The sequence below is a fragment of the Schistocerca serialis genome, chromosome 11 (assembly GCF_023864345.2).
Source record: "Schistocerca serialis cubense isolate TAMUIC-IGC-003099 chromosome 11, iqSchSeri2.2, whole genome shotgun sequence".
Classification (NCBI taxonomy): Eukaryota; Metazoa; Arthropoda; class Insecta; order Orthoptera; family Acrididae; genus Schistocerca; species Schistocerca serialis.
The window spans coordinates 67,244,805-67,270,766 of record NC_064648.1 but is presented as its reverse complement, the minus strand read 5'-3'; the positions used below and the strand labels follow the sequence as shown (position 1 = coordinate 67,270,766).

The window sequence follows — 25,962 nt, the reverse complement described above, 5'->3', positions numbered from 1 at the left end:
ATCTGTGGTATGAAACAATGGACATATTCAAAGTAGAGTATTTGGTTTGTAATTTGTGTCGTAAGAAATTAAATAGTTGTTCTCTTAAAGTAAGCAACCCTTAAGTCTTTCATAAAATATCAATAACTAAGAATTTATATTTGAAATGAAAACAGGAATTTTGCACGCAGTATATAATTAGAAAACATGTATTATTCATTAAAAATAATCAGTTTCACAATTAAAAGATGTAGGTATTTCAAATTCAATGAAAAAAGGGATGACGGAATACTTGAACCAGTGATCCATGAATTGCACCAGATTACTGATATTTTTTCCACTGTACATCTGGCACACATTTAGATCTAAGCTGTATCAAATTCAGTCTCTCGGGAAACTTAAAAGCCAGATTTTTCTAGAAATTCATGAAAAACATTAAGAACAACCTATTTCTCGGCACTTTTTACCAGTGTTCAACATACGTGTTTTCACTATGTAGCAGGAAGCAGCCTCGGCTATTTTCATACTGCGTATTAACATGGGAATCGGAGCACAACAGTACACAGATTGTGACACTAAATGATTCTTGAAATGAAAACTACATAGCTAAAGTGTGATTGAGAAAAATGTTGATGGGTGTTAATATGTTAGAATATTCTAGTTTCATTTAATGTAACTTAGTAATTAGGTATGTAACAAATTGGTAGGATCTACTTCAGTGTAACCCCAGTTTCCATCTGCTATGGCTTCTGACCAGTTACATTTGTTTTTGTTCCCATCAGGTTTATTTTTATGATGAACATAGTAGTGTGTCTGTAACGTGACTTGGGCGCTGAAGACATTGCTGTCGTGCGCCCACAAAACCCCTCTACTACTACTACTGTAACGTGACTTCACTTAACAGAACATAGTATCAGTTGTAAGAATGCCGAATTGGGTAAAACTGTCAGAAGACTCAGCCTAGTGCACTCTGTGACAAAGTCGAGAGTTCTTCCCTTGGGTAGATTAGTGGCTCACCTAGTTCATCATTAAAATACTAAAGAGGGGACTGTCAGACATGTTAATCATGGATTTTGATGAATTCTAGGTATGGTGTAGGAGGGACTTGCCAAGAGTACCTGCCTAGAGTTTCTCTTGTGTCCTAATTTCCAAAAAAATAAACAGTTTTATCCATACCTCTTACACCCATAACGTTAGTAACATTTTGACGAAGTTAGTATTGCAGCATCTTAGTGGTCCATGCCTACCGTGCTAATAGTTTTGATAGCTTTGATTTTGACATATGGTATCTTGTGCAAATTTATTCAAAAAGTAATTTTCACCGTAGTAATTTAATAAATAAAGCAAACTTCCTTGAAATGTGTGTTCTGTTTCTGGACGGTATTTGCTGAAGAGGCAACTGAAAACACTTTCGTTGAACACCATGCACATTTAATGCAGGCTACTGCCTTGCTGACATGCAGATTTTTCAGAAGTGCTCCTGCAAAACACAGCTCATTTAAATTAAAAAATATATTCATTCTTTGAAGCAAATGAATAGTTATGGAAAGTTTCTGTGAAGACAGGTGCACTGAATTTATGCAGAATTAAAGAACGTATTTTTATCAAGTCTGGAATGCTTAAAAAAATTTTCATGACAATTTTAACTTGCTTTTAAAAATAGTCAGAGGCTTGGCAAAGTGAACTACAGCCATCTGATCAGCCTTCCCCCTCCACAAATCGATGTGAAGAAAAGTACACAGGCAGGGTTTGAACCAGTACCACCAACATGGTAGCTGCTAATCAGTTGTCATGCCATGCTACACAGTTCTACGCTCAGTCGGGCTGACAGTGGATTAATGTTACGGGTATCGGAGATACGCATAAAACTAAAACTTCTCAGGAAATAGGGGCCATCACATGAAAAGCTGCCAACCAGTTACTCAAGACAGGTTCCTCTACAACATACCTGAGACATATCTAAATCTGCTATCAGACCTGACGGTTAATAGTTTCTCAGCTTGACCGTACAGCCATGTGGGAGCCTGTCAAATACTGTACTAAGAGTACATTTATTTTTTGGCAGATGCCCCATACGTTACGGGCCAGGACGGAGGTCCGAGGCGCTACAGACCGAGGCGACGATTCCAGCCCAACTACTACAACAACAGACCGAGGAGACCACTGCCACGTGATGGACAGGCTCAAGATGGAGCTGTAAGTGCAAGTCTCACCATGAAGTGGATGCAATTCTAGCAAATCACTAATCTCACACATGGTACAGAAAATTTTGTCAACAAGCTGATTTTTGCAGCAAATATTGTAGTGTTGGCGATTGCATATTACTTGAATTAGGAGTGTTAGAATGAAGATTTGATTAATTACCTGTTTTCTGCGGTAGATTAATGGGTCCCAATTCTGTAAATCTTAATTAAAATTTATCTGCTTATAATTTTATGTTTATAGTACAGGTGAAAAAGTATCAGATACATTCTTCAAAACTTGCACTGTGGTACAGTGCTGTGCTGAAACTGACCAAAACTTGAGACAAATGTATACTCAGCCACAATTACATTTATAACTTTTTGATGGTACAAACATTTTTGTTCTTTTATGTTGATAATTTTACATTATTGATATCAAATCTATTTCTTGAAATTACATGTATTGCTCGACATTTTTAACAGACCTAATTATAACCACAATTTCCATGTCCATGTTTAATCGATCATGTGCAGTGCACTTGTTTCTTCACTTACTATACTGGCCAAAACTTTAAAATCTGTTAATCTTACAGTAAATAGTTTCCACACACCTTTTTTTAAGAAAATTGTAAGATTTTTACATGATGTGAAAAATCAGTGCCTGTATAGCATATTATTGGTTGTCATTATTTTTAGGCAGCTAGAATTAAGGAAAATTCCCTAAAGTAAAAAAAAAAAAAAAAATTATCCATAGTATTGAAATCGCAAAGACTGAAGAAATTAAAATTATGAAAATGAACATGTATCTTGTTGAAGATAGTGTCATAGTGCTCTATAATATTACTGGACATCAGTTGTTAGGGTTGCGTGTGCACCACTATTTTGGTGTTTTTTTTCCCCTCAGGTTTTATGAATTTAAACCTATTTCTGCTTGTGATATCAGTTCACTATAGAGCTTCATTTTGTTGGGTCTAATCTTATGTGACGGCTATAACTTAGCAACCTCATAAAGAGTTCTATTCTAAAAATTTCCAGAACCTTGTCCACAAAATTCTTCTACACCTACCTTTCACTTACTGTGCAGTCTCCTTCGAAATAATCTCCTTCATAATTGATACACTGCTCCCAGTGTCATTTCCACTTCCGGAAGTAGTCTTGGTGCGTCTCTTGCTGGATCGTCAGTTGTTGCAAATATATCCTTACAGTGGGGTCTTAAACTTCAGAAACATAAGAAATTCCACAGGGGCCAGGTCTAGAGGGTACGGAGGATGAGGCAGTGCAGTGGGTTGGTTTTTTTTTTTTTTTTTTTTTTTTTTTTTTTTTTTTTTTTAGTTACTCACCAACAGGGTTGATTGTGTGGGCGTGATATGTGTTGCAAGCGCCGTGAATTGTCTCACCACATTCCAGGCTATTTCCTTTGCACATTTACTCCCAGGTGTTCAAACACATTCCAGTAGTACCATGGATTAACAGTTTGCCCCTTGTCATGAATTCATGATGAACTAATCGTTCAAAGAAAACTATCAGAACGGCTTTGACATTGGACCTGACCTGAGGAGCTTTTCGTGGAAGAAGGGGGGGGAAAAAAAACTGTGTGAACCATTTGTAATGCCGTGTATGGCTTAACTCCTCACTGTAGGCTTTCTGTGTCCTAGTGTGTCGCTGTGAAGTTTTCCTGAAGTCTGACATAAAATTTAATGCAGATGCGTTGGTCCTCTAATTCTTTCATCTTGAAATATGCAAACTGTGTGACAACGTTCCACTTGGTACAGCACTGAGCAATAACTGACATACAATAACGAATCTTCCAAAAATTACACATTAAACTCAGGCGTGTGCAGGAATGCCAGCTGCATTTCACCCAAATACACCACAGGCACGACATTATGAATGTCCCAGAATTTTTTGAACTGACCTCATATTTTTACAGTGCTGGTAAACATTGTTTGTGCTGGTAAACAAACATTGTTTGTGCTGGTAAATGTAAGACATTACAAGCTAAACTTGTGTGCTGGACTTGAACTGGATTCTTGGCCCGCAGGTTTTCCATGCTGTTACAGTTGGATTAATTCACTGGCCCCTCTGCATTTTGACAGCCTTCCCAACAATGTACAGCTACTGTACTGGTTAACAAAGATTTTAAATGCAAATGTTTAAGTCAGGCTTGTCAGTGACTTGTACCATTGTGGGTATCCATTGAAAGTTACAAAGTAAGGTGTGTTCAAAAGAAAGATACAAAACACTGAGGGTATAATTGAACTTTTTATTCAAGAGTCATCAGAGGCCTGAACACAGCTATCCCACTATTTCAAGAGCTCAAGAATTCCCTGTCCCAGAGTTCCAGTGGCTAAGGCAGGAGCCAGTCATGCACTGTGTCCTTCAGTTTGTCAGGAGGGTTGAAGTGCTTCCATTCCTGATCTTTATCAGACAAGACACATGGACTTGTCAGTTCTGTAGGATTGATGCTGAAGCTGCTCCCACTTGAGCTTGACCATTACACTTTGTGTGAAATCAGGCACATATAGACACAAATTATCGTGGAGCAGATACTCTCTCCGTGAGTAGCCCAGGCCATTTGTTCTTGATGTACTTAAGTAGACTAAGGACTGTCTCGTAGTACATGTCATTGTTAATGGTTTGTACATGCTCAAGGAATTGGGTAGTATCAGGCACCAAAAAAAGACTATCACCTTGCTTGCCTTGAGGGTACAGGTTTGAACTTTTTTGGGGGGAGGGGGGGGGGGGTGACAATGCTACATTTGGGTGTCCCTAATGTATCACTAACTTACCCCAAAGCAGCATACACAGCTAGTTTGGTTTTATGTTGTATCACACTTTCTAGTTTAAACGCTAGTTACACTACCTGTTTAGGGAGATTATATCTACATCTGGTGGTTTGATGCCAATGACACATGAATTTATTCTAAGTGTGACTTCTGCATAACATTTCAGTGGCCACAGGCTGTGTATTTTCATGATGTAAACATTTTCTACCTATTTCAGAGCATTTTGCTCTGCCACAGCTGTCATATTTAATTGAAGACGGTGCTGTAAATTGTGGCTATTGTGTCCTTGGGCTGTGCTATTGGCTGATCTTGTGAAGAGATATTGTATGTAGTATATGTATTTTGGTGACATTTGAATTGATGGATTCATTCTCAAGCCTGACAGTCAGCACCTTAAAGTGCTTGATCTTAATGACAACCACCTGAAATAGGCAATATGTGCTGAACACACACTAGATTGTCGCAATATAAATCTCTCATTGTACAAGTGGAACAGAGCCTCTTTCTGTGTGTAGTTAGTAACACCATACAGACTATGCTTCTAGCTTTGATAGTAGAAGACCGTGGACTTTACGTTAGATGTAAATTGGACCAGTGGATCAGCAAATTCAACAAAAACTTAGTTACAAGTGTATACAAATTCAGTCCTGCCCATTAACAAATAAGGGAAATAGTTTTTCTTGGTAGAGCAACCAGTATCCAGGTGAGTGTTCCTAACACCGTACTCTACATCTGCAGGGCGACGGCCGTGAGGGAGACTACGAGCCTGTGGATGCCGGCATGGGGGGGCGCGGTGGTGGCCGGGGCCGGGGCGGTCCGCCTCGCCGCTTCTTCCGCCGCAACTTCCGCGGAGGACGCGGAGGCGGCATTCCGAGGCGTCCCAGGAGCCAGGACGGCCAGGTGTGTATACTACTGAAATGTGTATGGTGAAATGCAAATTGTAAAAACGTACAGTAGTAAAGGTTTGTAATTGTAACTTCCTCTTGGCAATGTGTGAAGTCTATTGTAGTGATTGCGAACAAAAGCATGTATCCAGTGGACCTGAAAGTTCACCCGCCTGCACGACATAGACGTCTACGGGCCTCTGTTTGCTCATTGACATACAGTAGAGCATCTTGAGCTAATCTTAGAAAAGCCCCAGCACTTTCGTTCAGTTCATTTGTGCCAGCATTGAGCCAAATGTGACGTCATTATTTTGTAGAATGAGTTGTTTGGTGTGGTAAGCCCCAGACTTCGTGGTGGTTATTTCAGTGGGACAGAGATGCTGAACCGAGCTTAATCCAGTTGCCTTGAATTGGTTAAAAGAATTCACACACGTGAATAGCAAGTGGTGCTGGATTGCCATCCTCCTCAAGTTATGTTGCTTTACAAGGTAGGTCCTTGTCGAAGTGCGAACTTGTTTGCTTTGTCTGGACATTCCTTGTCTTACAGCTGAGGCATTACGGGATGTATATGCCCTGGGACAAGTGGGGAATCCTGGAAAAATGAAATTTTTTCATCTGGCAAAAAACACTCCAGAATAATAGTGCAGCAATAAAACCTAAACACAAAAAAAGTTGCAAAGTAAATCTCCGATTTACAGCAATAGAAACAGTGCATACAAAAGCATTGCGACAGTAAAATATCGGAGGTTTTAGAATGAAGACCGTGAAATATTCGTAACAGCAAACTGCTTTGGGTTTCATATGACAACTGATTACATTTTTATTTGGTTGAGGAAAATACTGAGATTAGTCGTTCGAGAATACGTGATTTACTTTTACGCAAGGTGTGAGAATGTGCAAAGAATTTCTTGAATCACTGAGCGTTTGACTCTTATCCAAAACTTAACACTTTCAGCACCAGCCACTTAAGTTTCAGGCATAGAAGACCAGCTGTTTGTTACCGATTAATATTTTACGAGCACATGTATGTTTGATATATGTTAAAGAGGAACACTAACCCTCTTGCATTGTGTTTTGCACTTTCTCATATTTTAGTTCTTGCATAGATGTAATTAGCTTTTCCATGGAGAAGTCAGTGCTTGACGGAACATCTATTCAGCCGGATAATAGACAAAACGTTAGGTGCTTGTCAGAAATATTAAGCTGTGCTCTTAGGATCCTGTCTAACCACACCCTAGTAAAGAAGAAAAATTTTTTGATGACCAGTATTACAAATATGTGAAAGCTTGGCTTTCATGTAGATATACTACATGTATAGTAAATTGAACCATTAACTTTCCTGTTTGTGTTTGCACTTAAGTGATGTTGCTGTTGGATGACTAAATAGCATGTCCTATGTTCTGAATATCTGCTGTCATTGGCTGATGAGATTGCATAACAGGATCTATGATTTGCTGACAAAAGTGCATCACGATCTCAGTTTCAGTACGTCATAAACTATCGTGGAATTTGTATTTTACTTCTGTAATACAAAAATGTGCAGTGTAAATTGCCACACATCAGATCTCTTTCCAAATTGCACTTTCTTTTGCTTGCTTGGTTTAGTTTTGTAAAGGATTGATAAGTTTTACAGCTCGAAGAGGAAATGTGGTGTCTCTTAACGTGGAAAAAATGTACTTGTGCCTGGGGGGAAAGTAATTTTTAACCAGTAAATCAGGGAATTTTTCTTATCCGCTTTCACCTCATCTAATTAGCATTTAGTTTCATTCACACACCTTTAAAAATATGATAGAGCATTACGATGATGATATCCTGGCCCGTATCGTAGTGAGAAACGGGATCCTTTGACTTCTACATGTAGTGGGATTGTCTTTGGACCAAAAACCCAGATTCTCCTTCACAACTGCAATATCTTGAAGATCCATAAAAAGCTACAATCTTGTGCAAAACGCAGCATTTGAAAATTGTGCCATCAAAATGCAGTAGTGCAGTTTGCTGCCCCATGTCTTTAGATAATTAACTGAAGGTCAGTCTAAATCTATTCAGTTTTTAAATCTATTTCAGTGTGGTCACACTTCGACTGCACTGTTCGAAACTAATCTGCTTACACATGTGGACTTCGTCAGTGACTAATCGCTCAACTGATACATGGCTGCACATTATCTCTCGCATTTCCTTACATAATTTGTATGGCCCTATCTGGCACTCTTAAACAGAAACAAGCTCCTCTTTAAATTTAATATGTTGCTTTGAAAGGTAGGTCCTTGTCGAAGTGTGAACTTGTTTGCTTTGTATGGACATTACTGCACTGTGCCAGTTTTTACTCCTCAACTGTTTTCTATCACATCACAAGTGACTTCACAATTGCAGGAATGCAGTACTGATATAAAAAGAAAGAACAAAAAGTGAAAATCAGTATCGACAAAGCTAGCTAGCTCTCTCTCTCTCTCTCTCTCTCTCTCTCTCTCTCTCTCTCTCTCTCTCTCTCTCTGGTATCGAAAGCTGGATACCAGTAAACTACATGGCATCCATAAATTATCTTTACAAAGCAAGGCTTTAATACCCTCAAAGCTATACTAGATACGAGTTTTCAACGTGTCATCAGTAACGCCTAAAGTTTTGTTTCCTCATTCATACACACAATGTGCACACCCACAGTGGAACGAATAATGTCTACTCTGAATTTCATTTCTTTCCATAGTGACATCTTAAAATGCATTGTAAATGCATGCCTTAGTCATGTAGTTCTTTAACCTTGGTGTGGTACACCAGAGCTTTTACAAAACCCTTCAGGAAGAAGTGGTGTGAGGACTGTGGAATTGGACCATCTTGTCCGATCCAACTACATCTAAACCTTTCATTTAGAAAGTGACTGACTTCTAGAAAGCAGTGAGGTGGTGTCCCATCCTGGTGGAATGTTACACCAGGTTGCAGGTGTTCAAATTGTGGTGCAGCAAACTCCTTAACATGCCCTGGGAAACACCGTCATTGATTTGACTCACTGAAATAGTGGACCTGTAATGCAACCTTGCATCAGTCTACACCAAATGTGAACCTTGAGACACTCTTCCATTTCACGTGTAACACAAGAATGCTGTAAACCTCGCAGACCAATGTTACGGCAGTTCACTTCGCTGGATACGTCCGATGTTCTCTCGTCGGAGAAACAGATCTCTTGTAAACAGCCTTGTTTGCATAAGTCTTGCTAGCATACCCACTGCAAACAGATCCCAATGAGGTTTGTACGGAAGACATTGTGCACTGTCGATAATCATTTCCAATTTCGGCTGCCGTACGTGCAGATTTTGTCGGACTTCTTGCAGAAGGGTGACCTGCACTCTTTCTATGGAGAACACTATACATTTTCCATAGATAATGTATGCCGAGCTCCAATAGTTGGTTGGGACAGTGGTTTACCCCCTCCCCCATAACATGTCTGAAAGTTCGGTTGCATTTCAGTATCGGATATTGGCTGTATGAACCAGGCCTTTTTCCTGCGACGTCCATATTTCATCTGGTTTTCAAATTTGTCATAATTGTCAGTGTAAGGTAAAAAAGCTGTGTGTTACATTATCACATGTTGAAAACCATTTGTGAATATTTAGTACAGTTTTAAAGCTATTATAGTCTTAAACTGAAAAGATAATGTATGGACATCTTGTATTTCCCCAATTAAGAGGGGGACTTGTCAAACACCCCATATAGTAAGTCGTACGTTCAGTTTTGCCAATCGTTACTGGTTTTCGTGCAGAACGTGAGTGAGAGCGAGGGCCAACCTGTGGGACGCGCCCCACGCAGGCGCTACCGACCGCGCATGACCCGGCAGTCCCGCGGCGGCGGCTCGGGGGGTAGCGGCCAGCGCACGTCGCAGAGCGAAGGAGAAGGTGCGGCGCAGCCACAGGGCGGCCAGAATGCGGCCTCTCCCAAGCCCAAGGTAAGGGTGTGCTGTACACACAGCTGGAAGCCACTTCCTGTTTTAGTGTAGTGTAGAATTTTTTCACAGAATTTGATCTAAAGAGAGCTGGTTCAGTGAAGTGACGCACAGAGTTTGTTTACAAAGTCTGTACCTCAGAATAAAAAAGTAGAAAGCTGAGCTTTTGCACTTCCGTTAAGCTGCTTCTTGAAAAAACCATTCTCTCTTCAAGTTGGATTTGAAAAAAGTCTAGACTTTAGTGGCACAGTCATCGCTGTCGGATTGTCAGTGTAGTGTTTCCTGTGGTTTTCAAAGTGGGAAAAAATCCCTGGGTGCAATGTTGAGTGAATGAGAAAAGACACATCTAGCACTTCAGGAACGAAGAGTGCCACAGTTGCTGAAGTGGTGTCACGTGCTGCATTGTCATGTGGGAGTCTGACCCTTTCTGCAGTTATTCCTGCCATCTTCTGTTCCATCTCGTGGTAGAAATTTGTCAAAAGATTGTAGTAATGTTGGCTGTAATAGTATCCCTTTTTCACACAGATAAAAACTCCTAGGTCATTGCAAAAGACAGATGGCATATCTTTCCAGAAGAGAAATTCTGTTCTGTTTTTCCTTCGTAGACTGGAATGTCTGGGTTGTGTTGTAACAATCCCAGTATTAGTCCATTCTGATCGTGTAATGGAAAACACTGCTCTGTCTCTGTCTCTCTCCCCTCCTAGGACATTGAAGTTTGCCACAAATGTCGTGCCACTAAATTGTGCCAGATATACTGCACGTGCTAAAACAGACCTCATCTGTCTTATCGGACTGTCATTTGCCTGTTGGACAACTCTGAAACTGTTTCCTTTGTGGTAATCCTCAGTACAGTCTTCAAAAAGGGTATGCAATTTCTTCAGCTTATTCTAGTGCATTATCCCCGTGCACTTAAATCGTTTCATTGTGAATGTCCTTAGTCAGTTTACCAACCAAGTGCAAATAACTAAACACAAATCCAGTGTCTCGCTTCTTTACACTATTGTGGCAGTCGAGCCAGACATTTTGCTTTTTCCAGCAATTTTTCAAAACTAGTGAATTGGGCAAGTTTGTGTGCAGCACTCTACCGTACTTCAGAAGAAAGTGGTTAGGTTTGGAAACTCGTATCTACAGATTCTCATTTCCAGTTTTGCCATACCTGCCAAATGAGAAGCCTTGAGTGTACTTAACGAAGGAGTATATTGTGGATACTGGTTTGATTAATAATTTAAAAAGTCTAATGACTGGATTCAGTCCCATTGTAGTTAGTGGAGAAACAGTTCAATAGACATTCAGATTTACTAGTATCCTGCCACAGATTCTGTTGTTTGCACAGCTGTTTGATAGTATTTTTATCAAGATATTTAATTTATTATATACCAGTTCAGTTTTTCTGCTGCTTTTTAATTAATTTGAAAGCAATATTTTATCTGCAGATTTTAAAAATAACACCAAAAAATTTTGGTCGTATATAAAATCTATGAACGCCACATATAATTCAGTACAGTCTCCTGCTGACAGTGCTGGTAGATGATGATGATGATGATGATGATGATGATGATGATGATGATCAGAAGGCTGAAATTCTAAACCTAGCTTTCAAAAACTCGTTTACGGTAGAGGACTGCAGCACCATTTCCCCTTTCAACTATAGAACAAAAGAAATGATGGCTGACATTGTTTAGAATATCTGGGATTGTAGAACAGTTAAGATTCTTAGATGCCAGGCAGGCATCTGGCTCAGACAGTATCCCCTTACGATTTTATGTTGACTATACTGCAAATATAGCACCATTCTTATCAATCATCTATCAGATTATTGAAGCAGAACGGGACTGGAAGAAGGCCCTGGTCATAGCAATCTATAAAAAGGGTAGAAAATCGGATGCACAGAATTACCAGCCAACTTCACTGACATAGATTTGTTGTAGAATTGTGGAACATGCGTGTTTAGACATAATGACCTTTCTAGACACTGAGAAGGTCATGTGCAGAAACAAGCACTGTTTTAAGGAAAAGCAGTCATGCCAGACACAGCTGGCCCTCATTGTGCACGATACAAAACAGGCTCCCAAGTCGATGCCATATTCCTCAACTTTCGAAAGGTATTGGACTCAATTCAGCATTGTCACTTGCTCCAACAAGTGTGTGCCTAGGGTCTATACAATGACATATGTGGTTGGGTAGAAAGTTTTTAACAGACAGGGAGAGCTGCATATCTTCCTGAATGTGGAGACTTCATATCTTCCTGAATGTGGAGGAGACTTCATATCTTCCTGAATGTGGAGGAGACTTCATATCTTCCTGAATGAATGTGGAGGAGACTTCATATCTTCCTGAATGAATGTGGAGGAGACTTCATATCTTCCTGAATGAATGTGGAGGAGACTTCATATCTTCCTGAATGAATGTGGAGGAGACTTCATATCTTCCTGAATGAATGTGGAGGAGACTTCATATCTTCCTGAATGAATGTGGAGGAGACTTCATATCTTCCTGAATGAAAGTATAGATGTAGAAGTAGATGTAAATGTTTAATAAATGGGAGTCAGTGTGAAGAAATGAGGTTGTAGTAGTAGTAAGAATTTCTTCGCAATCCTCCAGTCACCAGAAGAGAGAATGTCTGCACTGCAGATTCCAAAAGCAGAGTTGCAGTGTGTCATTCAGCAGTACAGCAAATAGGCGCATCTAAAGGTGGGAGTTAAAAACAATGAAGGAAGTTTAGAGAAGACAACAGTCTAATATGCTGACTTATAATTTATAACTACTTTACTGCGAACTCTATTTGCAACACACATTTGCTTGGGTTTGTGTTGTGGCAGCATGAGGACTAGAACACAGAACTGTGTGTTCAAAATAATTACAAAAGAGTATAGACATCCAGTGTGAAGGTGCAAGATGCTTTTGTAGACAATTTTGAAGTCCTGTGGACTGTAGAGCTCAGTTTTTCTGTCAACATCAGTTGACAACCTTTTCATGCTTAAGATTAGCACGAGAATGTGAGGTGAGAGTTTAAAACCACAAATTAGTATTCTCGTAGTAAAGCTACTAATCATCTGGGATGGTTCTTCTGCACGGGTCCCAGTGCAAAAGACACAGATGTTCTCACACGGTGTACTGTCTGATGTCACTGTCCACTGCTTGTTCTTGGAAGGGCAGTTGACATTTCAGGCATCCAGTGTTGTTAAATTTATAATGTAACTTTAGAGTTATCAAATAATTTCCATTTAAAACTGGAAGGTGTGACACTGTTCAGTGGAGGGGATTTGCGTTTGTGGTAATTGGGTTCAAATTCCATTCGCCTGCCCGTGCCATACAAAAGTTTGTACTGGGCCTCAAATTAAATTGTCAATTATGCAATGAAACGAAAGTCTCATTGCATAATTGAGGTTGCTAAAATATATCTTTCTGAACCCTGTAAACTTTGTATAACTACGTGGACCCATTTGCTGAATATTAAATTATTGTTGGTTGCAAACAAAGATTGATCGGTTAGTGCAGAATATTACTACTGAACTAATTGTTCACATTCTACAGCATGCCCCCCAGCCTCACCCTAACAATGTTGGCTTTGAAGTTCAGAAGTATCAGCGTGGCAAGTGCAAAGTTCTTCACTTAATCCAGGCTGCTGCATGTGTGTGTTGTATTCAAACACTACAAAAAGTTTTGACAATGGAAATAATTCAGCAGCAGTTGACTGTTTACAGTGCATTGCTCATTTTTTAGTTGAATGACATGTCTATTTTAATTGTATCTTATTACAGATCCTTTGAGCTGCACTATTGAGATGGGCAAAGAAGTGAGAGATTGACATAGTAGAGGTCTAACTGTAGACTTGTTTGAGGAAGTAATATTTGAGAGCTAGTGGAGAACATAGAGGAGCTGAGATCCAGTGCGTCTTACGCAGAGTGTCGAATCTTTAAAGTGCCAGGGTTGTCAAATCCATAAAAGAAATCGGGTTACTCTCCATTCAGAGGCTGTAAGACGCGACTGTTACATTGACTTGGGAAAAATAGATTTCAGGTATCAGTTGTCCCTCTGAAATTTTATTGGTAGATCTAGATTTCAGTTAGAAACTAGCCATTCTCTATGCGCTATCATTTTTGATAAATGAATGTAATGCCTGATTACTGAGTATTCGATGAACTGTGGATGAATCCTGACCAGCAGGCATTACACGCATTGATCAAAAGTGATAGTGCATTGAGAATGGCTAGTTTCTAGTTGAAATCTAGATATGCCAATAAAATGTCAAAAGGATGACTGATAACTGAAATCTATTATTTACAAGCCGTAAAAGAAATAGCTCGTGTTAGAATGGTTTTCAGAGTGGTTAACATTGAAGATTAGGTAGACCGAAAAAGGAAGCCATACCAGTCAGGAGTGTAAAGTGATCTGTTGAAAATGAGTGCCAGCTCTTGCATGTTTCTGTCCTCTGTTACTTGTGCCAACTGAAATAAATTGACTAATTTCTTGATCTTACTAATGTAAAAAATATTTAAATGGATGTTCAGAACAGTAGTTTATGACTGGAAAGGATCTGAATGTAGGTTGGTGTAAGACAGTGCCAGGATTGTAAAGAGTAATTATTTACCAATGGATACTCTTATCCATGAACATTTTCTTGTTTCGTTGACATTACTCTTGACATAACTTGACAGTTAAATTCCTGGCTAAAACATTTCATTGAATTCACTTAAGTAGAACATAAGACTTTCATTAAATTATTAATTGTTTACTTTGATTTTTAGACATTGCTACTGAGTAGCAGACATTTTTCTGGTAATGGTAGATTGATATTAATGTTACTGAGCTGCAACAGGGAGAGGTAGACACAAGCTACTAAGAGATGTGTCAATGCTGTTTCTCAATTTCACAGGCTGAGGCGGAAGGCTCTGGTGAGCAGACAGTCGAGCAACCTAGCAAGGCAAGTCTATCATTACTCACTGGACGGGCTACTAACCACTACCGTTTGTGCCTAACTCGTGTTTTATAAGTAGGGATTGTCTAATTCTCCTTGTGGTGGCTTTTATTTAGATAAACAATCTTTGAAATTCTTAGTATTAACATCTAACATAGGCGACAGTTGTCAAGTACTGTATACAAATCATAATACTAACTGTTCATTTTCTTTAAGGAGATCCAAAAACGTCTGTAACAAACTTAAGATGTTCGTCATTTCTTCTGAATTGTTTTGACATTTCCCTTTCTGCTCTACAAATGCGAGAAAAATTTGAGATAGTGTGTTAATATGTTCAGTAGTTGAATGTCGAATATTAAAGAAATTAAGTGAAATAATTACATGTTGCCGTGAGGTTAAAAACACTACACAAATAGCTAATTCATCAGTTTTGCACAAAAGCACTGATAGTGGGTATGTACCGTTCGAGTAATTGTCATGTTAATGTCTTAATGTGCAGTGATGCAAGTACGATATCTCCGTACCTTCTTTCACGAGTTGACCAGTCACTTGTCACACGCGAGACAGAAAAATCCGGCAACTACGCAGTTGCATACTGCTCACGAGTAGGAATGGGTTTGTTACCCTGCAGTTAACAATTTTCACCACAGCAAATAGTTAGGACTTGACTCAGTCCGTTTTTACTAATACCGTCATAATACAAATTGTGGGAGGGAGAGCACACAGCACACAGGACAAATACACATTTCCCAAAATATGACACTGCAGAATTCATAAAATTATCTTGAATTGAGGTAAACCCAAATAGCTGTGGTAAATGATTTACAGCACAGAAATTGCAGCAAACTAAATTACACACGGTACCACACACGAACTAATGGTCACACGACTTAGTACTCAACCGTACCTGCCATTGTGTAACGAGGCAGGACATCTAGATCCTGCTCAGTAGTAAGAATTCAGTGGTTGTGAGAGATTGGATAAGATTGTCATTAGTACTGAACTGAGAAGCAGAACTTCTACCAGCAGATACAGTTGTTGCCAGTCAACGCACTCGCGCTTTTTTTTTTTTTTTTTTTTTTTAGTGGAAACAACCAGTTGCTGGCTAACTTTCAAGTGAATAATATGTGTAAGTGGTATCTTTGGATTTTGTGTTGTGTGCAGATTGACAAAGTGGAACAGTGCTACTGCACCAAATTTCGTCTAAAGCTTGGCCATAGTGTCGGACAGGTGTTACGGAAGAAGCAGTGCGTACTGCACAAGTAAGCCTGGTAAAACTGCTTCAAAGATAGCCACTCGTCAGTAAAGAGTGAAGAACATTAATATAGGCCCAGACACATCTGCAAATAATGTAAGGACCCCAGTAAGGCAGGATAGACAAATCGTGATCAGAGAACTTGTAGACGAGGTTAAAATTTGTTATGTATCTGTTAATTCCATTTTAATGGAAAATTTGTACAGACAGTGACCACTGCCTATGAATTCTGAGTTTATGGATATGACCCACAAAGTGCCAGTCATCACAGTGGAAACAGGCCCAAGAAGCAAGTCTGGATAAACGTGAGTCGTGCTGACATCCTTGTTCTACTCTGGGTGTCGGGGTCCGTAAGGAATACACCCCAGATGGTACTAATGCCGGTAAAGAATACTACAGGGAGGTTCAGTGTGATGTTCCTGGCACGGTGAGATGCAGATTGCCGTGCTTGATGGCAGTAGACAGTTTCCACCTTCACCACAATAGTACACCTGCTCATCATCAGTAGTTAACTTTTTTGGGGCCAAATATAATGAAGATGTAGTTTGTCTGATAGAGCAGCAATTGACTTCTGGCCTTTCCATAAGCTGACACCCTCTGAAAGTGAGCTGATTTCAGAACAGTTAAGACATTATCCAGAATTCAATGGAGTATCTGCACACTGTACCAAAAGAGGCTTTTCCGTTATGCTTTCAGGGTGTGGAAGCTGAAGGGGACTGCTTTGAAAGTGACTAGTGTCAAACAGTGGCATCTGAATAGACAGATTCAGTTGATAAGTTGGATACTTTTCGAGCAGCCGTTGCACTTGTCATACATTCATGCTATCTGATTTCAGTCACGGCATCAACAGTGGCTGAAGTAGAGGGGATATTAAGTGCAGATTGCTAAAGGTGAGAAAAGCATTAGAAAAAGAGATTTGCAAACATAAAATACAAATTTGTATGTTAGAAAGGTGTTTGTTGGTAGTGCAGCCTTGTGTTGAAGTGAAATGAGGGTGACTAGCAGTTTAGACAATAAGAGAAAAGCTTTTGAAATGTGATGCTACTGAAAAATGTTGAAAACGGATTAGTTGTTTAAATAATGAGATGGTATAGAGTGAGTTGGAAAGAAAAATTACACACAGCTTGGCTAAGAGATGTTTCCAGAATGAAATTTTCACTCAGTGGTGTGTGTGCCGATACGAAACTTCGTGGCAGATTCGTGCTGTGAAACAGACTCGAACTCGGGACCTCCGCGTTGTGTGGGCGAGTACTCTACTGGCTGAAATGCGTGAGCACACCTCACCAACCAGGTAGCTTCTGTGAAGTGCTCGGGTAGCTGAGTCACAAAAGCACTTGGCCGCAAAAGGCAAAGGTCCCGAGTTCGTTTTGGCCCGGCAGAAACTTTCAGGTATTGATTTGATTTGTCACAACCTGAAGCATTGAGTAGTAATCAGTTTGGTAGTGAAGGAAATTTTGTGCATACCAGTTAAAATCATAATTTCAACCAAACTTGGTACACACGTCTGCGTCGGACAACAATGTCTGGGTAAGAGCCACCTACCTATCATAGTTCAGGAGGTATATCAAACAAAGATATGTTAAAAACTGCTGCATCGAAGTGTACATTCAAATTTACTACTTCTCCGCTACGAACTCGCAATAAATTTCAAAGACGGTATCAACATGTGCCACTAAATGTTCTATGAATTTATATTGTGATACCACCCACAGTTCAGGAGAAGTCATAAACACTGAGGTGTTGGAAAAATTGCTGCATAATGCACGAAGTTTAAATACATGTATTCTTTACTGCCAAGACATTCCTACAGTTGTCAACTTCAGGAAATACCAGACACCTCACAGCACTTTTGACAGGCTTTATGTGAAGTGCAAATGGCTGCAGGTGAGAATGATCGCAGTCAGTAAAGCTGTGAAGAAATATTTTAAGTTTTTTACAGAAGATTGTTGAAATGCTGAGTTTGTCAGCCAGTATATTATAAAATCCAAAAATAAAATATAATTATTGATGTGGGATGTGGAACAATAATTGTTGGAGAAAGCTATTTACACTCTTTTTGATTTGTACCACACTTCTGAAATTGGTTTTGTTCCTTGTGTCCTACGTAAGATTAAATGTAACAAATACAATGCTTATAAAGCCCATTGCACTTGAACTACTGAGTGTTGGATGTATCTTAGATCTTCTGAGACACTTCAAAGCTGTCATTTAAATGAAAAGCTGTACGGTGGACCAGGGTCGGCTTTTAGTGATGCCAGATTTGATTTAAGATTTGTGAGCATATCTGCTGGTAACAGGCACACATGTGAGGGCAGATGATGTTGCGAATATTAAAAAATTCGCCTTGTACTGAGCTAAAAATTGCTTATTTAACTGCTGATTTTCTTTCTACGTTGCACCAGTATATTAGCTACTCCTTCATGCTGAAGCGTACAGATGGATTTAGATGAACTTTGGGATGGCGATAGCCTGTATCCTACGTTAACATACAGGCCATCTTTCATTTAAAAAGTATAAAAATGAATGTGACTATTATTCCTGTGTGCTGGCTAGTTACATTAAAGTCATCCATGAAAGTTAACTATCTAATGAATGCATTAAGTTTAGTGTAGAGATTAGTTTTCCTCAAAGGAGTAAGTTGTTCACAACGTGTATTGTCAGCGTCTTCCATCATCTGAGACACTGCCCCTCTGCCTCCTACCCTCCCTCCCTCTGATGATTCTGGAGCTATAAGTGCATCGTTCACATCTCAGTACGTCCGAGAATAACTTTCGTGATGACGCATATGCACCGATAGTGTTTCTGTACTAAAATTTCTTAATAAATAACTAACTACGGGAAACACCACAGGGTGCAACCAGTATAAAATAATGAGCATTGTTGTATACAGAAGCTTGAGACTAGTTCATCATTTAATCAGGTAACGTCACAAGAGTGTATTCTGTCACCGACTTGATGCATTATATACCCCCTACTGTCTATGAAGTGCCTTGTAAATTTATGCCTGTAAATATTGGTGGGTAAGTTTGTCATGTCTGGAACCTTTTAATGTAGTAGTTTGGACTCTAACAATGATTACACACACAGATTTGCATTTACACATTGCCTTGTCACATTTCGGTTAAAGGTCTTCTAAATATCAGATTAGGTATGACTGGTGGTGGTATAACACTGATACCACCTTTCTCTTTCGGTCTCAATACTCCTCTTTCAGATAACTTGTAAATGTCTAATTCAAGATTCAATCAATACTTGGTCTTTAGATATGTGTACAGTAATGTCCATTAGGACCTAGTTCCAATAGTAATTTCTTGATTGCATGTAACTGATATTGTAGTGATAAACAGGTGCATTCAGATTACAGTGAATTCAGAGCCAAAGTGCCTCGGTGCATTTCGCAAACAGGCGGTCTATTATGTAAGCCTGCTAAATTTATAATCGATGAATGATGCTAGGCATAAGCAACAAAATAAGCAGCTGTATGTTGTAGAGTCTTCTAAGGCCATTGCGTTAATAATGGGAAGTCCTAGGAGTGGGGTCGGTGTGTTGGTGTAGATATCACACCCCATGGCCATTCGCTTTAGTGGGCCCTTGTTTACAAGTAAGAGGAAAAAATTGCATTATGCACCACAGCCTAAAAAATAAGTGTTAATAAGAACAAGGATGTACCATAGTGATAAAATTATTTTCTAGTATGATAGTTGAGTTTGAATCCTGTGAGGTGCTTTAAGATTTTAATTTTTAAAGCTCTCTTTCAACAACTTCGTTCATTATATTTACTCAGGCAACTTTTTAAATGTTAGTTTTCTGTTCATAATCCCTTGCTGTATCTTTTCAACCACTGTCCTTTATGTTTGCTCTCATTTTTATGTATTTCCTTTGGTTTAATTTTTTTCTATTCTATATTTTTGTCTGTTACTGCATTATTTCTATTTCTCATTTTGCTTGAATTTTAATAATAATCCATTCTATCATTTAAATCCTCGTTTGTGTCGTTAAAAGTTGGATAAATATTTAAAACGCGTTTTGTCAAAGCAGATGACAATTTGAAAAAGTAAATAAAAAGGTGATACAATGCTGTCAAGATTTAGGAATTTAAAAATTAAACCAAATGACTGAAAAAATGAGCAGTCAGTTAAAACAGATCTGAAAATTATAAATAAAAAGCACATTACAGAAGTTTAACACAACCTTGAGCATGTTAGGAATGGTTTTTAATCACTACACTGTCATCACTGACAAACATTTACTTATGGCTGTAATGCAACACGTGACATTTTTCAACAGCTATTTGCAAGCAAGTGTCCTCCAGGGAGAATGGCTGCAGGGTGTGATACATGGAGCCCTAACCTACAAGAGAAAAAGGCTGGCTAGCAGCACACTACTGACATTTAAAACAGGTCTCGTCTAAGACATTGATGCTTCAGAAATTAAACAGTTTTGAATATTGTTGATATTTATCTGAGTATATGATAAGCTGCTGCAGAATATTGCCACCAGTGCATGCTTTGGTTTTCATTAGTGTGTGGTTGTATCTTGAACTTGGTTATGTAGGAGTGCTCTAGTGGGTTTGTGCAGTGTCAGATGATTGGCTGTATTGCTGGATACTGTGGAAAATATGTACACGGTCAGAAAACTTCCTAGATTTTCAGAGCCAAGTTGCAGTTGAATGAAAAGACAAATTGTGTTCCCTTTTACTCACACACTTCATATTGAGATATGATTCGTTCTACTGGAATGTGTTTGTTCTGTCGATAATTGGAGATATTGTTTTCCATTTATTCCAAATACATCTAATTATTTTCTTCCTGGCTCATGCACTATATTTCACACTTCCCAAATAAGTGAAGATATTCTATAACATTGTTTGAATGCATTGGAAATTTAAGTGTCAGAAGCAAACGGTTGATATGTTCTTTTTGTTCTAGGCTGAGTCTGGTGGAGATGCTGCACCCCCTGCACAGGTAAGCATGTCTAACTTTCTCCACATTGTTCATAGCAGGACATGCACACTCAGTGCACTGATACAGTGGTTGATTGCACTCGACGTAGTCAACATTTTGCAAGGTTAAAAGTAACCGTAATGACTGCTGTGTCAGAAGTGTTTTTAGTGTTACTTTCAATAGAAGTGCCAAAGGCAGTGTGCAAGGTGTTGGCTGACAAGTGATTTAGGATATCAGTAACACCATCTGAACTGTCAGATGTTCATCAATTAAATGGATATTGTTCCTAGGTCATGATCTTTATCTTAAATTTGATAAGATACTGCAGTCAGCAGTTTGGATTTTTCACAAATAGTACTTGTTAAAAAGATGAAAGGTTGTAATAGTTGCCAATATAAATGTGCATTTAAACACCCCCCCACCCCCCACCCCCTCCAACGCACTGTTCATTGGTCACAACAGTTCACACAGTAAATGTCCAGTATGAAGCTGTTAGTAATGTTGAAATCAGCTTTCAAATTCACCCCAAAGTTTACAATTTTTCTATGGGAAGAAGCTGAACACATCATTCACATACCATTGTGGTTTAGTAGTGTCACACATTCCTGTTTGTCTAGATGAAATATTTGAACAGTTAAAACACTGCAACACCATAAAAACTTCCTATAGTTCCATTCTAGTTTCTGGGAGTGATTGTGTTGTTTTCACATTTACAGGAGGCCTCTCAGCCAGTGCAGAATACCACTACAGAAAGCAGTGCTTAAGTCCATCAGCCATCGTAGAAAGAGAGGGTCATCTATTAAGAAAAGTAATAAAATTAACATCCAGTTTTTGTGTTAGTGCTTGACATCAAAACAACAAAAAGAAAAATCACAAAAAAATGAAATACAGACCTGATTTTCAGTTTAGCGTTATCACCTCCTAAAGATTGAAGTGTAAGCTAACATCGTCAACAAGAACTTTGTTTGGGTAGCGTTGAAGAAAACTATCCATCTTTTTCGTTTGTTATTCTACTTGTAATAGGTTTCACGTGTTGTAATAGAGAGGCTCAAAATTGAACCTGAAATGAAAGGCGATATGATAAAGTCTAGAATAATTTCTTAGTGTTTGGTTTTTCGTTTTGTGGATTTAAAGTTTTCTTTCCTTTTCATAGTTTTAAAAACTTTCTATTTATTGCTGTTCAAAAAGTTGTTAGATATTTGTTTTGTTTGTTTGATATTTTCAGTGTGAGATTTATGAAGTTGTTAATTTTGTAATTTTTTACTGGTGTACTGTTGATAGATCAAAATGTTTGTCACATTTAATAGATTTGCTATTATAATTTAGAATTCCTGCAGCCACATCTCACGAAAGCACAGATACGGTGACCGTAATGCCGGAAAATTTTTAGTAACGTATTTGTCAGAATAGCGTGAAATGTGACGTGGAAAAATTAATCAGGTTTGATTTTGAGTCTTTGCATTATTTCCAATAACAGTTTATAACATAAGCAGGAGGTGAAGACTGTAGCACATAGCACACGTCCCACACTGGGAGGTAGGCGCCGTATTCGTCACGGTGCGCACAGAGCACGTGGACGTACAGTTAGAAGCATAACACTGTTCGGGAAAATATCTCAACGAAACTCCCCCAATTCTCCGGGTCAGCAGTAGAAAAATTTAGGAAGATTGAGAATTTTTCATATGCAGCTTACGGGAGTTTGAGGAGTAGTTGGATGCAAAAAGTTTTGTGGGTGAAAATCCTTGTATTGTTACATAATGTGATCCTGGTGCGCACAGTGAGTACGGGAGAACCTACCTCCCTACTTTGAAATGGGAGTCATTTGCGGTTGGGGTTAAGATTTTGTTTCGCTTTGTCGACAAATTTCAACTGAGGTGGCAAGAGTTTTTAAGCGGTGTCACTCGCGTCTCTTTATTTCTGTTAAACGGTGCTATGTGCTGTCAACTTCCACAAGATTTAATGTGTTTTGTAGGGTCAGGCAAAGTTTTTTCTTTAAAGAAACACCTTTAAAAATAACCATCCTTTTGATTCCATGCTTGTCAACTGATGCATGTGTTTTAATGAAATTGTAATTAATTTAAAGATTTTGGGCACTATAAAGATTCACCATTTCATAACGGCCCAAAATCTCAAAATGACAAATGAGCTAAAGTTTTCCAACATGTGAAATTCATTGGCATTAAAACTATTAAATATGACTTCAATTAAAGGAACATAGCCAATGAATAAAAACTTGTTCATCCCATACGTGAGTGTGATAACAGAATGACTTAAGATTTGCATTTGGACCACGTGTGGGAGAAAGTTGCGGCCGGTCACCACCTCTGGTCAGAAAGTTGTGGCCGCTTCTTTCATTGTATTTGTCACCTCTGAAGTAAGGTGAGGTAGTAACAGTGCAAATCGTCAGTGAAGTAAGTCTATTAAATGAAGCTTTAATGAAACATTGAAATATTAATAAAGCGAGCAACGTGTCAGTATCGACAAAATTTTTGTGAAATGGAACAACTTGTCTCGATCAACTGTGAACGACTTGGAAATGAAATTTCTGGCTGAAGCTGCCAATTGTAAATGTACAAACAAGTTACAAAGTAATTTTTCAGAAAACATGTGCATTTTGAATAAACAAGCCAAAAAAAGTGAAAACTGTCAAACTGTGTACTTTCTTACAATGTCCTTTCCAGCTAATAATCCTAGTATCCTGCTGCTCTCACTTGGTGCGAGAGTTTGAAGTAATGAACTGAAGTACAGATATCACACACTGTAGTGCCAATAAAATGAAACTATGAAACACAACAAACATTTTGTAATATCTAAACGAGCGACCTGAGAGACGTGAGCCAGGCTTCGGAAGTTTTGCACAAGACATTTGTTTGTGTGAGAGCACTCGTTGTCAGAAAAAAACTGCATACAAAATTGACTAGTATGTAACAAATTTTATGGTAGTATTGTGCATTCCAGAGTTAAAAGTACATAGGAATATCCTTCCAAAACTGATCAAAAATATTTTATATGCCCACAATCACAGCAACCCCTTCCCCAATTTGAAATGTACCACATACAGTGAAACTACATGGAGTTACAGTACAGTGAAATCTTTTGCTAGAAATTTTACCTGTGAACCACATAAAATAACATGCCTGGAAATTGAAAAGGGAATTTGTGGTTGACAGTTACATACACTGTTAGACACAAAGTAAACTTTAATTTATTGGATGAATTTCCTTGTTTGTGTATTTAAATTGAGACGAAATATATATTGGCATTGATACGTGACAAAATCTCGTCACAGGTTAAATACACAGCAATTCATAAACGATACGTTGATAAATGTTATGAATGCAAAAAATAGTTGTGTGTGGTACTATGCACAATATATTTAGAAGCCTAGAATGTCATTGCATGGAATAAGAGGTCCTAAAAATAAAAGGTTATTAATTGAAACTCTCAGCTGCCAACAGGTGTTGTTGACATACCTCGATGGGGACAGCTGGAAATGTGGGTCTCACAGGAAATGTGCAAGGGATAGGTCCCTGCAGTCGTGCTATTCATCTGTGTCCTCAGTGGCTCAGGTGAATAGTGTCTGCCATGTAAGCAGGAGGTCCCGGGTTAGAGTCCTGGTCGGGTACACATTTTCAGCTGTCCCTATTGAGGTATGTCAACACTTGTCGACAGCTGAGGGTTTCAGTTAATTATCATTTATTCTAGAGAAGCTGTACGGTCATTAATGGCATCTGTTCTTTTGAGAACAGTTACTATCTTCATATATAGTCATAGAAATGTTTTTATTTTCCCATAAAGCATTGGTGGCATTCAACAGAAGGCATCAAACTGTATGCTTAACACATTAGCTAGGTGAATGTGCACGCCTGAGAACTAATGGTCTAGTTCGAAAGACACAAACTGTCCTCTCAAGTGAAAATACATCTACAGTGTAGAGGAAAAAAAACTTGAAATGAACCCAATACATACTAATTGAGATAATGTGTGTGTGTGTGTGTGTGTGTGTGTGTGTGTGTGTGTGTGTGTGTGTGTGTGTGTGTGTGTGTAGCAAATTCCAAACTGTCACATTAAGTATTGGTCTGCTGTGCTGTGCATGCAGGTAGATTCCATTACCCTAGTAGTTGCAGCACTTAAGCTGCTTTTGGCAAAAGGTAAGTCGAGAAGTCTGAGACCAAATTCTGCCTGTCTGTAAAACATAAACAGCATAAGAGCCTGCTCCAGTGTTCAATTGAAGGTAACACTGGAGCTGTGAGTACCTGCCTTTCTGCCCACAGATTCGTCACAGAAGTGACTATTTTAACTCTGTGTCCTAGGTGAGCTAAATGTCGTGTTGTGACATGGGCCATTTCTAGGAGACTGTGTGTGTGGTTTGGTAACCATAGAGGCATAGTAAAAGGAAAGAAGTAATGGATTTTGCAGTGTTTCTGCAAAATGCTTCAGAATGGTACAGAAAGGGGTAATTTGCCTCTTAAAATTGCACATTATATTAAATTGTATGTCATACATGTGCAAGGTCCTTGAACAGTGCAGCTCTTCTGGCTAAGTATTGTCTTAAGTATTTCCTCAACTACTTCCTCAAAATGTAGCTGACACCAGGAATAATTGGTTACACTATAGTTCAATTCTTTTATCTTGGCGGCTCGCGCATGCCCGACCAGACGCGGGAGACTGCTGCGTTGCCAGTTGCACCCGACGCACGCGCCAATAGAAGCAGCGCCATAGTATAGCTAGTTCGCAAGCTTACGTTTAGGGGGGAGCGCGCAGTTCCTGAAATAAAGCCACCACGGCCGCATTAACCCTTTCGCTGTTACAAAGACGTGCTCGCTGCATTCCGCGCTGTCCGCGATTTTGTCACTGCACTGCTCGCCTGTGCAGACACGTGGTGTTCCCGCTGCTTTGACACACTTATCATTCGATTCCACAAAAACTGTTTGGCCCAAAAATTAGATTTTTACTTGTCTTCTTGACTGATACCTTCCCTCCATAAATGACTTAATTTTTGTTTCGATGTTCAACGCAGTTATTATGCAGCATTAAATGTAGTAAACCATTGCACGAAATTTTGAAGAGTTTGCAGAGGTAG

The 25,962-nt window shown here is 39.0% G+C and overlaps 1 protein-coding gene across 2 annotated transcripts in view; it reads left to right on the top strand.

Moving 5' to 3' along the window:
• Positions 1-23,530, top strand: part of LOC126426853 (Y-box factor homolog) — a 117,778-nt gene extending 94,248 nt beyond the window's left edge. Inside the window, exons 5-10 of one of the 2 annotated variants that reach the window (XM_050088874.1) lie at positions 2,045-2,175; positions 5,687-5,848; positions 9,584-9,766; positions 14,640-14,687; positions 20,865-20,900; positions 21,596-23,530. In XM_050088874.1, the coding sequence (XP_049944831.1) occupies positions 2,045-2,175; positions 5,687-5,848; positions 9,584-9,766; positions 14,640-14,687; positions 20,865-20,900; positions 21,596-21,643 (608 nt within the window). In that variant the 3' untranslated portion in view covers positions 21,644-23,530. The remainder of the gene's footprint in view (positions 1-2,044; positions 2,176-5,686; positions 5,849-9,583; positions 9,767-14,639; positions 14,688-20,864; positions 20,901-21,595) is intronic. The other variant, XM_050088875.1, reaches the window with a different exon arrangement.
• The last annotated feature ends 2,432 nt before the right edge of the window (positions 23,531-25,962 follow it).